General features: G+C 39.1%; 1 protein-coding gene across 1 annotated transcript in view; it reads right to left on the bottom strand.

Annotated features, from left to right (window-relative positions):
* Window positions 1–6: 6 nt before the first annotated feature.
* LOC106870513 (probable C-mannosyltransferase DPY19L1) overlaps window positions 7–13,771 on the bottom strand; it is a 25,814-nt gene continuing 12,049 nt past the window's right edge. Inside the window, exons 5-21 of the mRNA XM_014916629.2 lie at window positions 13,056–13,149; window positions 12,195–12,252; window positions 11,610–11,701; window positions 10,704–10,776; window positions 10,062–10,166; window positions 9,567–9,653; window positions 8,448–8,504; window positions 7,544–7,624; window positions 6,521–6,622; window positions 5,952–6,023; window positions 5,342–5,412; window positions 4,998–5,025; window positions 3,866–3,985; window positions 2,719–2,893; window positions 1,943–2,042; window positions 1,175–1,300; window positions 7–428 (exon numbers count right to left, since the gene is read on the bottom strand). Of these exons, the coding sequence (XP_014772115.1) occupies window positions 278–428; window positions 1,175–1,300; window positions 1,943–2,042; window positions 2,719–2,893; window positions 3,866–3,985; window positions 4,998–5,025; window positions 5,342–5,412; window positions 5,952–6,023; window positions 6,521–6,622; window positions 7,544–7,624; window positions 8,448–8,504; window positions 9,567–9,653; window positions 10,062–10,166; window positions 10,704–10,776; window positions 11,610–11,701; window positions 12,195–12,252; window positions 13,056–13,149 (1,592 nt within the window). The 3' untranslated portion in view covers window positions 7–277. The remainder of the gene's footprint in view (window positions 429–1,174; window positions 1,301–1,942; window positions 2,043–2,718; window positions 2,894–3,865; window positions 3,986–4,997; window positions 5,026–5,341; window positions 5,413–5,951; window positions 6,024–6,520; window positions 6,623–7,543; window positions 7,625–8,447; window positions 8,505–9,566; window positions 9,654–10,061; window positions 10,167–10,703; window positions 10,777–11,609; window positions 11,702–12,194; window positions 12,253–13,055; window positions 13,150–13,771) is intronic.

Below are 13,771 nucleotides of genomic sequence, written 5' to 3'. Positions count from 1 at the left end.
TGTGTGTGTGTGTGTTTATATGATAATATTTATAAAAGTATGTTGTTGAAATGCATTTAGTAATGAAATGCTGATGAGAACAGACTCTCCATTCTGTTTTAAATCTAAAGAGAAAATTAACAGTAAAAAAAAAAAGAAGAGAAAATGGCAGGGGGGCAGGGGCAAGGAGGAGGGTCTTCTCTCCACAGGAATGTTTTATTTCCTAACCACCCATGTTTAAGGTTCAAACTCAGACAGATTCATTAGTGTGTAGGGGATGAGGGAGGGTGGAGGGGTGTCATTGCACTTTCAGCACTGTGTAAACTTCATTTCGATAGACCGTCTTGAAGTAGGGTTCGGCATTCTCATTTAGTGTCAAACAAACTGGTTTCTTGTTTTGGTTCACTTTGTCACTCAAATCCCAGATTTCTGGCATGGCGCAGCCCTCTCTGGAAGAGAAAAGAATGAAAATAAAACGTTTATAGTTGAAAACAAGAACAAAAACTGGTGCGGGTTGTGCCTGACAAATATGTTTGAAGTATTTCTCAACATATGAAACTATTATTATTATGCATGCATGTGTTAGTATACATTGTTGGTGCACTATCCCCAACTCTACCTTGGCAACAAGTATAGTGAAGAATTCTAAGTAGAAGTAGGGCTCCACCAAGGATCAGTCCTCAGCCCTCTCTTATTCATCATAGTCCTCCAAGCAATAACAGAGGAATTCAAAACAGGATGCCCCTGGGAGCTCCTCTATGCTGATGATCTTGCTCTAATAGCTGAGTCACTATCAGAAGTAGAGGAGAAGTTTCAGGTGCAGAAGCAAGGTCTAGAATTGAAGGGCCTTTGAATCAATCTAGCAAAAACCAAAGTCTTAGTAAGTGGGAAGGCAGACAAATCACAAATCCCTTCAGATAGATGGCCCTGCAAGACAATACAGGATTAATTTTATAGATAAGATGAATAATTAAGCATTACATTTGACAGAGTAATCTGAATGCTAAAGGATTAATAGAAGAGGAAGTTGGGTTTGATAAATGAAAAATAACTTTGGGCAGGATCATTTCTCACTCTCCCCCCCTCTCTCTTTCTCTCTCCATACACATTCTCACTGCCTTAATACTTTGATGTATAATTTTGTTGTAATTGTTATTGTTGTCTATAGTTGGAGTGAATCAGAAGAATTTCCTACCTTGACCGTTTTCGGCACCATGACCCCTCCAAGATAGCATAGTCCACATGTAAATCAACCAGGTTCTTTTTCACATCCTTCACCGGTTTCCGACTGTACATTGAATAAACTTTCATTGTCCGTTCCCTGCAATTAAACATGTAACGGTGAGATAATGTAAGATATAAACCAATCAATGACGTTCAAATATAAAACCGTGTAATAAAATTAAAGTTTTATTTTTGTCTTTGGTCAGTAAATGCCTATGGATAGGGACAGCTGCATCATGAAGTGCCAAGCTCTAATTGTGGAGGGAACCTGTGTCAAGGGTAGACCCAAGAAGATGTGGGATGAAGTGGTGAGAAAAGATCTTCGGATGCTGGGCCTCACTGAGGAAATGACAAGGGACCAGGAGTTGTGGTGATTTTACTGTACTTTTACTGAAGATACATCAAGCTAAGTAAAATTGCTGCCCTTTGCAGGTGCCACTGCCACATGAAAGGCACTCGTGCTGGTGCTGCATGAACACACCCGTACTGGAGGCACGTAAAAAGCAGCCAGTCCACTTTCTGTAAAGGGGTTGGTGTTAGGAAGGGCATCCGACTACAGAAGCCATACCACAACACACAATTAGAGTCTGAACAGCTCCTGTCAAAACCATCCAATCCATGCCAGCATGGAAACATGGATGTTAAACAATGATGAGGGTGATGGTGGAACAGATGGTGTTAAACATGAATCCTGGAACACACATGTAAAAACACATAATGGAATAGACTGTCCACTTACCTTAGACCAACATCTTCATAATGTGGATGATTCACTATGGGTCTTTTTGTGCAAAGCTTTACCGTTGCCATTGTTGGCATGGCACCAGCAAACACAGCATCTGGGAGAGGAAGCAGACAAATTTGGTTAAAGTTGAGATACAGAGTTCACAAATATGTTTGAAGACCAAAGTTGTTTATATATGTAGAGTAAGATACACAGGATCTACCAAATGACAACTTCATCACAGAATCTAAGAATTTCTACAACCAGCGCAGGGTTTAACTCTTTAGCATTCAATTTATTCTGTCAAATGTAATTCTCATTTATTCATATTGTTTTGAATTAATTACACATCATCTTGTAGCAAAGAAAATTTCAATGAATGCAATTGTTTATATTTAGAATGAGATTGTAGGGTAGGTGTGAGAGGCGAAATCTGGCCAGTTTGAACATAAAACAGGTAACACATTCAGGTTGGATCTGGCTAGTTTAAATGCTAAAGAGTTAAACACAGACCAAATAAGTCACTGGTTGGCAGTGCCATGCCCTGTCGTTTGTTTGCAGTGAGCCACAAATTAGCAGCAGTCACTCATTGTATGATGACAGGAGTATCATAAGAGAGAGAAGATCATTTGTTAACTGGTGATGTCCTTCCTCTATACACACATATAGCCAGAGAAAGGAGTTAACTTATGCGATTGGAGTAGAGAGAAGAAGGGACAGAAGAGGAAAGAGAGAAGTAGTGAGAGACACTTTGATCAATTCAAGAGAGAAAGAGAGAGAGAGAGACTTACTCTTATCAGTGTTGTACACAATCCATTCGACCAGTTGCTCCAGGGGGACGTTGCTGAATTCACCGACAATGCTAAGCTGATGACTGATATTCTTGTAACCCTGATACATTGTTCCAGCTAAGTAGAGGGCCAGCAGAGCAAAGTGACGTTCTTTGTTGCCAACCCATCCAAACAGCTAAAACAGGGGTCATAAAAAAAAGTTATAATGAAGTTAGTTAAAGTTCTGTGATGTTTAATCTAACACAAAATATTTCCATATTTTAAAGGTAGTATTTTTAAGAAGGTGCCTTGGGTAGCTTCAGGATACAAGTCAGTACCTCAGAAATTTGAATGGTACAAAACAGTACAGTACCTCAGATAACTGTACGTCACAACAGAGTACACATCAGCTACAGGCCCCAAAACAGTGTTTCAAATGCCTCTATGTTCAAAATAACTGAGTTATCTGTTTGTCACAAAACCTGAGATAATTTATAGTTCACAAGATGACGATTCATAGCTGTGGGTCAAAAGATAGCCCTCTCGGGTCACCAGATAGTAAAACAGGTATCTTGAGGCTATAACAGTATGTCAGTTACTTCAGTATCACAAAATGGTACCTTAGATATTTGTGGACCATATTACAATACTTAAGGAGTGTGTGGATCACCTGATGGTACCTCAGATGTCAGACAGTCACGTCATAACACTTAAAGCGCCGTGTGTCACATGACAGTTCCTCAGATGTCAGTAAGTCTATCATTGTCATCAACATTAATTTAGTTCTCTGTTGATCCATCATTTTTCATGCGTAGTGTCAATCAGGCCCACCGGTGCTCTCCATCAACTCTATGGTCAGCTCTACGCACACCGCCGCCTCTGAGACCATTAACCTGGGATGACCCCCAGTTCCATCAAGCAAGAGCATGAAGCAAACAAGCAAGTTGATCCATGATGGTGTCTTTATTCCATATGGAAATATCTCAGATGTTTGTGGGTAATGTGGCGGCAGCACCACAGGTGACTTGAGATTAAATGGCAGTAATCTACTTGTCTGTAAGTAAACAGGACTGAAATTACAGTTTGGTGATGTAGTGAGGACAGCACCTCACCTCATCAGACTGTCAGTGGAAAAACAGAAAAACAAAAAAAAAAACAAGAGCTTTACCTGTCTGTAGGCTAACAGTGAAGTCATAAGACACAGGTGTGGTGTCCAGAAAAGCTTCAACCTCATTATCAGTACAGCCATAGCTGTAAATGCTAACAGCTGGAAAATATGGTAGACCAACTGATGGGAGAAGAAGAAAAAGAAACAGATAGGAAAACAAAATTATTAAGCATTGAGACGATTGAAAGAGGAAAATTGATTTCTGATATGTTTGGGATTTTTACAAAGTTCGTTACATTGACAACAGCGTTTACATGTTACACTCGTTCCATAACAGTTATAATTCTTAAACAGTGATAGTATTAACGAACATTAATGAAACCATTAAATCATACAGACTCTCTGAACTTGGATGTTTTTGAACTTGAGTACCATATGTCATCTCACTGACAAATAATTTAACTCTAAAACAATTATTTGGGCATAAAAAATCTGTTCGTGCAATGATTAAAATCTGCTCCCAAAATCGCAAGTTTTAACATTGCATAAATTTCATAGAGCAGGGGACACAACTCTCTTTTTTTATTTGAATTCTAAAGTAGCGTGCTTGGCTGATTCGTAAGCATGACGGACAAAATGCTTAGTGGCACTTCCTCCGGCTCTTTACCTTCTAAGTTCAAATTCGGCCGAGGTTGACTCTGCCTTTCATTCTTTTGGGATCGGTAAAATATGTACCAATTAGTTCCAAGCATTATATAAATGTAAAAATTCCCCAATAATGGTGATGACTACAATAGTGCGTTTGTGTGTGTGTGGGAATGATCTTATTTCTGTCCATCCATTTTCTCTGTTCACAATACCTGGCTTGGTTGTGTGGACAGAGTTCTCAGACACAGAAACTCTAGGGTCCTATCATAAGCAACTGTCCCCACCAGAGATTATGAACATTATCCAACCATCTCGCCCTTGGTCTACCCCTAGGCCTACTGTCGTTTGGCTCAGCTTGGAGAATTGGACTTGTGATTCCATCCTGTCACATTCTAACCACATGTCCTTAGCGTCAGAGCTGTGATCTCTCGATGCAGCGGTGATGATGGCAGTGATTGTAGCGGTGGAGGTGGTGGTGGTGGTGGTGGTGGTGGTGGTAGCAGAATCAAAAAAACTAACATGTGATAAATGCAGAGTTATTTACCTCAGCATATGGTTTGCTTTTATCATCTCTGGAAATATTTCAGGAAAACAGGAAAAATAGAGAGAAAAAAAAACAAAGTTTAAAACATTGAAATTTTATAAAACATAGCAAAAAGATTAATCACATTATAAAGAACAACAACACTAATTGATTTCAAATTTTGGCACAAGGCCAGCAATTCTGGGGAGCGGGGTACGTCAATTACATCAACCCCCCCTCCCTCAACTGGTCCTTATTTTATTGACCCCTGAAAAGATGAAAGGCAAAGTTGACCTTGGGGGAATTTGAACTCAGAAAGTAACGTACTCTAGCTATGTCACTGCTTCTCAGTTGGGATTACTTACCGTAATATATCATCAGATTTTCCTTTTGCAGACTTTTTCCTCTTCCAGGATAACCATTCCTGATAAACAACCTGCAATGTTTCACAGAAAAGACAACATTATTTGGTGCGAAACAGCAGTAAGCCATTAAGTAGTGGTGGTGGTGGTGGTGGTGGTGATGACGACTGCTGTCTCTGTCACCATCCCTGACACTACCACCACCACCAACAACAACAACAACAACAGAAACAACAACAACATGGTGGCCTTTTAGCCATATTAACATGGGTTGGATAGATCTGCAATACAACAACCTTGCACATCAGTCATCAATCCTCAGTCATCACTAACCAACAAAGAAGCCTCTACATCAGTCATGGACAAACTGCAACATGAGGACCTTTCTAAATGGCATGCAAACAGAGAAATAGATGGACAAAGAGAATAATGGACAGATAGACAGGCAGGCAGACAGATGGACAAATAGATAGATAGATGGATATATAAATAGACATGCAGAAAATTAGGTAGATAAATAGAAATAAGGAGAGACAGATAGAGAGATGGATAGATATGGAGAAATACAGACAGATAGAGATACCTATCAATAAATAGACAAAGAGATACTTACTAAAATGATTATTGCAAGGACGGCAACAAGCACTCCTGGAGCCAGAAGAGTTTTTAAAACACGTATTGGAGTCTGGGAATAAAAAGGTGTTAAAAGAAAATACAATTATCAAATAATAATTAAGCCATGTTAGTCATAGGGTTTGTTGAAGCAGCATCCAATCGCAGGACTTATTGAACATCACATGACCGAATGATAAAGTAACTGAAACTTCATAGCAAAAATCTTGCTCTTTTGCTAATTCATGATCCTCAAAGTAATAAGACTTAATTGAATGAATCAAGGATCACAACAAAAATACTAAGAGAACAAGCATTTAACCAAAACCAACAGAAGAATTAAAGCAATTCATCTTAGGGTCATGAGTTCAATATCTGGCAGTGTGTTGTGTCCTTGAGCAAGACACTTTATTTCACATTGTCCCAGCCCACTCAACTGGCGAAAATGTTGTGTAGTTCCTGTATTTCAAAGGGCCAGTTTTGTCACATTATGCATTATGCTGAATCTCCCCTGCCAGGTTGCTGCCCTTATAAGAGACAAGAAGAAGTAAGAAGATAGCAGCCACTCACTTCGGCCTCCATGAAGTCAAACTCCACAGCACATGTATACAACATTGTGTGGAAATTCTTGAAGTTGGTGAATTTTGTTAAGAGTAAATCTCCAATGTGAGCCTGGAAAATACAAAAAAAAAAAAACATTAAAAAAAAACATTAATATTATGCTGTATAAGAGAAAATGGGCTTTCTGCATGTCACACCTAATGAAAAATTACCTTGAATTTGATTTTAGTAGTGCACCCACCTGATAATGCCAAGTCTCATGTGGCCCTCTTCTGATCTAGGTATTACATTATCCAATGTGTCCACTTTCTAGCATGAAAAAGTGTGATTTGAAGGAGCTTTAGCTGTTATTTCTTGCAAGTTCACAAAGTAGCTATCTTGTTGGCAAGTGATATGCACAGGTAAATATATATCTAAGTGAATTCCTTCAGTCTTTGGATCTTTTAGATGTAGACGAGTGATTTCGTTGGACTTTTTGAGTTGATACATTTTCCTTTTCGTTTACTTGTATGTGACAGAAGGAAAGAGTCGTGCAGATGGTTCCTGGGAAGGTGAGTGTATATAAGGTGTTCGGTGCCTTTGGTTAGGTTGTGTTGTGGTTTTTGGTGACTGATTTGGGAGAAGTGTTTGATTTGATAAGGATGCTTGCTTGCTGAACCTTTGTGATGAAGAGATATGGTGTGGCTATTGTTATAGATTTAGTGATGTCACTGCTAATAAGCTGATAATGTTGTATAGTTGGAGAGAGAGAGGGGAGAGAAGGAGAGAGAGAAAGAAAGGAGGAGAAAGATGAAAAGAGACAGAGAGAGGAAGAGGAAAGGATGTGAGAGAGAGGAAGAGAAAGAGAGGAAGAGAAAGACAGGAAGAGATAGAGAGGTAGAGAGAGTATAAGAGAGGAAGTGAGAGGGGAAAAGCATGGGGAGAGAGAGAGGAAGAGAAAGAGAGAGAGAAGGGAATAGGGGGGAGAGAGAGATAAGCAGTGAGAATCTGAGAAAAGAAAGAGAAAAGAGTAGATTAAGCGAAACGACTTACATCGTCAGCTATTTTTAAAACTTTTCCAATCAGAATCTTGAATCCAACGGTTCCTGTCAAGAGGAGACAACCCTGGGTAAACTTGAAAGAGAAGAAGAAAACCACGAGTACAATAACATCATCATCATCATCATCATGAAAGACAAAGTTGACCTCGGTAGACACGGATGCCTCTTGCTCAGCATCTTGCCTGGTATGCTAAAACCTCACCAGCTCACCGCCTTAATAATAATATCCAAAGATAGTGCTCATCGGAACTGCCCATATCCGACGTAAAATACTGTCGATGTAATCCTAAATTTTAAAACAAACTCATCATTTTCTTGTTTTCTCAAACAGTCTCTGGAACAATTCTGTGTGCAAAACCAAATATATGACATCCTAGGCATAACACCAACATGAACTTCGAACTTGTTGTCTCCTGAGGTCTCTGGGTGAGACTTGGAGCCAACTTGTACAAATGAGGAATTCTTTCGGATTTGGATAATTCACTTCTGGAAACATGGGTGTTTTGTTCAACATCCTTAAACAACCCTTATTCAGGGACCTTTTGAGCAGGATGGGCTCCTCGACCCGAAGGAAATTCTAACTGGGCCCCACCTGCGAGGTCATGCACTGTTTATCTTGATATGAGATCACCATGTCTCGCACACATGGTTGTGAGGCATGTGCCTGGTGTACCCTTATCAGACGGGTAGTCGTGATGGGTATACTGGGCTTCGTATATCTGTACCCCAGTGTCACTTTGATGACATGCACTGCTCTCTCACTCAACAACAATAATAATCTTTTCTCAGTTTATGTTAGTTTATTAAACACTAGCCAAAAGTCATAAGAACTTAAGTTAACAGAATGGAAACATCCTGACAAGTCTATAAATTTATAACCAATTAAACTCTCTTACCATAATTAAGATCCGGAGCCGTAATTTCACAAGTAATGGTTCCAGAAACATAATCACCTAAAAAGAAGAAAAAGAAATGCTATAAAGAATAGCACAAGACACACTCACACACATATATATGAGGTTCTAAAGTTAGAGGGAGGGGAGCACATAAAGAAAGGATAGTGTGACACCTACCAAGCAATTTTATTCTATTTGTTATAATATACATAATTGCATTCTACAGTCATTAATTTCATGTTTCATTATTGTACGAAACTTAAAACTATTGATACCAATAACTAAAGGGTTAAAAAGAAATTATTGAAAAGGCACCAATTTTGAAAAATGTGCTCAGGGGGAGCAGTTGTTTCCCTACCTCCTCTATTAGCTATGCCACTGATGTGTGTGTGTGTGGGGGGGGCACAATGGCCCAGTGGTTAGTGCAGTGGACTCGCGGTCATAGGGTCGCAGTTTCGATTCCCAGGCCGGGCGTTGTGAGTGTTTATTAAGCGAAAACACCTAATGCTCCACGAGGCTCCGGCAGGGGATGGTGGCGAACCCTGCTGTACTCTTTCACCACAACTTTCTCCCACTCTTTCTTTTCTAGTGGCCTAGAATCTGTGGTAGAGCTGCTCAATTTGGAGAGGGTGGTAGTTTCCAATTCGCCAACAGGAACTTAGCCATCCGTTTACAACCAATGTGGGATGGATGAGATGGAAAGCCTTATTCTTTGATACTACACTATCTCCCACTATTATGGAACATTACAATTTAAAGACATGTAAATACCGTCCAACGGCTCAAGACCTAGCCCCTTCTGAGGCAGACCTCCTTGATCAAGTTACCAATACCAGATTGCTGATCTATCCCATGTGTTACTTGGTACATAAAACTGAAGCCAAGAACCACTTCATCTCAGATAACGAAATACAAGTCCAGAGCTGGAGTTTGAAACCAAACAGATAATGGATTTAATCTTTGTTGATAACAGCTAGATTGTCCTTAAGTAATCCAAGCGTTTTTCTTTGCAAGCTGATCTTTGTCAGCGACGTGACATAGATAAACATCCCTGAAGTGGTCCCATTAAACCTTTAACTGAGATAAACGATTGAAGCCAATCGAGAGATATTTACTTACCAACACTGTAATTAGACAGGAGAAGTAGAAGGATGTGAGTAACATTTCATTCATGAACAACAGAGTCCAACTGATCAACCAACCTAACTGAAGAGATAATAATAATAATAATAATAATAATAATAACAATAATAAGAAGGCAGTATATTTCAACAGAAATATGCCAATAAAAGGCTTCAAGTGATCTAAACTAAAAGTTTCCATGTTAATTTATGTTAATTCCATGTTAATTTATGTTTGCAACACCAACTTAATTATGAGAGAGTTATTTCACTAAATTCTTCATAATTTTCAAAAGGTTTAAAGGGGTCTAAAATTAAAAGTTTCCATCAAAAATTCTATGTTTACTAAACACCAAATTAATAATGACAATTCTTCATAAATTTTGAAATTAATTGAAACAAAAGCTGAATATCTCATCACAGATATGATAAACAAAGGAGTTAAAGAATGATTCTTTCCAATTCTAATGAAACAGCAGAAATGAATATTTACCAACTGGCCAAACACAATGAATTTAAGTTTCCGAGATCCAATGAAGTTTAACATATAAGTAGCAAAAACTGACATTGTTTGGGTCATCAGAGCAAACTGAGCAAACTGCAAGGAGAGACAAAACAAAAAAAAGAAAATCATAGAAAGAACAAACAATTTGTTAGAGTTTAGTGAAATCTCTGGATTAATATTAATTCTCACTTCACCCTTTTAGCATTCAGATTATTCTGTCAAATCCATTGCTTATTAATTCACATTGTTTTGAATTAATCCTGGATTATCTCATAGCTTTGAGATTTCAATGATGTGATTATTTATTTTTGGAATGACATTGTAGGACAGGTGTGACAGGTTGAATCTGGCTTATTTGAACATAAAGGGTAAAGAACTCCTTTGGTCACAAATGACCATGGGATTGCACCTAGAAAGTTCCCCTCCAGGGTACAAGTCTGGGCAAGGTTGTTTTCATGGAAGACCAGCAGTGGGTTGGCAGCTTATTATGGTTACTTCAATATGGTTCTCGTTCTCTTTTTTTAACAACTACTACATTGACTACTATTCAATCAAAGTACTTGGTTGGATCTTCTACAATCCTCAAGTGAGTAACTTACTACCTAAAGACATGTTTCAACTGATGCCTACCTGCCATGGGATCATGAACAATGTAGCTGCTATGGCAACAAGAAGACTGTGGCGCCACATAGGTCGATTTGTTCTGAAATTTAGAAAGATTCAATATACTAGCAATACTCATGGACACTCCACAATTATTTGGAAAACTATAAAATTGCTGGAAGTTAACAGAAAACCATGTGTGTTTTTCTTGGCACAAAGTTTATGTAGGTGGTTTACATACAGCGCTGGATTAACCATTAAGTAAAATAATCATGTGCTTAGAGCACCAAGGGGAGTGGGCAGTCACAGAAATAGTAAACAGTTGACCTCTGATATTACAATGGTTACATTTCTAGCATAGTGTACCCAGTCAGAATGGACTGAGGTACCTCTGATATTATAGTAGTTATATTTCTGGCATAGCGTACCCAGTCAGAATTAACTGAAGTACTTCTGATATTACAATGGTTACATTTCTGGCATAGTGTACCCAGTCAGAATTGACTGAGGTACCTCTGATATTACAGTGGTTATACTACTGGCATAGTGTACCTGGTCAGAACCTTAGAGTATAGCAGTTATACCTATTGTACACTCTGCACACTCAAAGCTAACAGAGGCGATTCAATATCGAGCTCCATCAAAATATGGAGGTCAGCTCTGAAGAAAGAGTCCCACAGCACAAAGGCAGACCAGCAAGAGATTAGGTTTGATCTCCATACCTACAGTTCCATATCTAACATATCCCCAGCAAGAAACTGAACGATTACACATGGGTTCATTTTCCAGTAATTCGTACACAAGTGTAAATCTTTCCAGATCTACTCAATCTTTGCTAAAACATGAAGACATTTTAATTCGATTCCTGACACATGCACAGCATGATTTCTCTGCAAGACATGAATTATAAAACACTGTTGAATGATGACTCACCGTAAGACATGCGTGACTATAAACATTTCCATGATGAAGAATGGGAAGGCAAAGCTCTCACGCAGAGGAGGAGTCCAGTGGACACGTGTGCACTGCAATGAGAGAAACGAATGAGTTAAGACAACCCAATGAATCAATGTTAAGAAATAGGCTATAAACCCACGTCTGCACTGTAATTATCAACATAAAAAGCAATTTGGTGTCTGCCATACAGCACTGGATTGGATTGGATTGCCTTTGGCATGTTGGGAAAATATCAAAGTGTCTTCCACTTATCATATGTGGCCTACAAAGGTCTTATGAATGAGTTCGATAGATAGAAACTGTGAGGAAGCCCATTGTTTGTGTATGTCTATGTGTGTGTCTTTGCATTTGTGTTTGTGCCCCGCTCCCAACTACTTCACAACTGTGTTGGTTTGTTTACATCCCTGTAACTTGGTGGGTCAACAAAGGAGATCAATGATTGTAAGATTGTGGTTCTGATTCCTGGACCAGGCAATGCGTTGTATTCTTGAGCAAAACAAATTATTTGGAGAAAATAAAATATTTAATAAATATAGAAAAAAATAATAAAATCAAACCAACCTCTCCATGATTACAAAAGAAAGCTGTTACGGCAAGAATTCCACCAAAAATACTGTCACTGGAGAAGAAAGACAGAAATTAGATTATCCTACTAAAATTATATTAAAATTATACTAAAATGGTACTAAAATTATACTACAATTAGATTAATTAAAATTATGCTATAATTGTACTAAAGTTGTAACAAGTTATAGTAGAAGATATTTGCCCAAAGTGCCACACAGTGGGATTGAACTCAAAACCATGTGGCTAGGAAGCAAACTTCTTACCTTACAGCCTGCACCAGGTCATGAGAATAAAATATATCCAAACTGCAGTTTTGCATCCCAGAAGGTGCTGTATTACCTTCAATCAGTCAAAGGTATGGCATCCCAGGTGCATTAGGGTCTGTGTATTAGATCTGGTTGTTTGGTCAACAACTGGTGCACTATAGGGATATTCAACCAGGAGTAAACTGGGGCTGCACACCACCATCACCACCACCACTACCAACAGCAGCAATTCTTACACTAAATAAAAAGCCCGTCCTCCTAACTTAAGAAAAACACATATTAGACAATGTGGTCCATAATATCAAAAAAGGACAGGATGGTCACACATGAAATAATATAGACTTGATTATTGTGGTTGGTGATTTCAACAGACATGTGGGGCAACACTGCCATGGAGTTCATGGAGGTTACAGCTTTGGCTCTATAAATAAGGTGGGCGTTCCATTAGAGCTGATCTCTGATTAAACAACAGCTGCTGAAATAGTCTGACCACTCTCTACACGCATACAATTAGAATCCTGTGTCCCCCAAACAATATTAACAAGTCCTCCCTCGCTTGTACCGCTGAAAGCAGAAAGGCTGTTTTTACCTGAAGTAGACTCCAAACAGGAAGAAGACAAACATCATGACTCCATGCAGGGCGAAGACACTTTCAACATAGAAATAAGACGGTTCCCCAAGACCTGGCAAATATACAAACATGAGAGGAATTGAGTTTTGGGGTTGGTTGGGGTTTTTGGTTAGGATGGAGGTGTGGTAGGAGTTACAGACCATTGCAGTATGGGTGGAGGTAGGGTGGCAGTGGGGAAGTGGGCGGTGTAGTGGTGGTGGTGGTGGTGTGTGGTAGTGACAGTGTGTGTAGTAGTAGTGGTAATGTTTCTTGGTGGTAGTAGCAGTGGTAGAGGTATGTTGTGATGATAGTGGCAATGTGGTGGTATTATGGTAAAGGCAGTAGTGTGGGTGATAGTGTGGTAGTGGTGGTAATAGTGTATGAGAGGCACATTTGATAAGGCATTTCAAGTGAGAGTTCATACACACACACACACACATGGAAATTCTCCACATCTAGGTGTCTTTTATCTTTTACATACTTCAGTCATTAGATTGTGGCCATGCTGGGGCATGGCCTTGAATTTTAGTTGAATGAATCAACCCCTGTACTTCTTTTTTAAGCTTGGTACTAATTCTATCGTTCTCTTTTGCTGAACTGCTATGCTACAGGGATGCAAACACACCAATACCGGTTGTCAAGTGGTGGTAGAGGTGGTGGGTGAGACAAACACAGACAGAAAGATACACATACAT

This window comes from Octopus bimaculoides, chromosome 27 (genome assembly GCF_001194135.2).
Source record: "Octopus bimaculoides isolate UCB-OBI-ISO-001 chromosome 27, ASM119413v2, whole genome shotgun sequence".
In the NCBI taxonomy this organism is placed as follows: domain Eukaryota; kingdom Metazoa; phylum Mollusca; class Cephalopoda; order Octopoda; family Octopodidae; genus Octopus; species Octopus bimaculoides.
The sequence above is the reverse complement of the archived record's forward strand: the minus strand, read 5'-3'. Positions and strand labels throughout refer to the sequence as shown.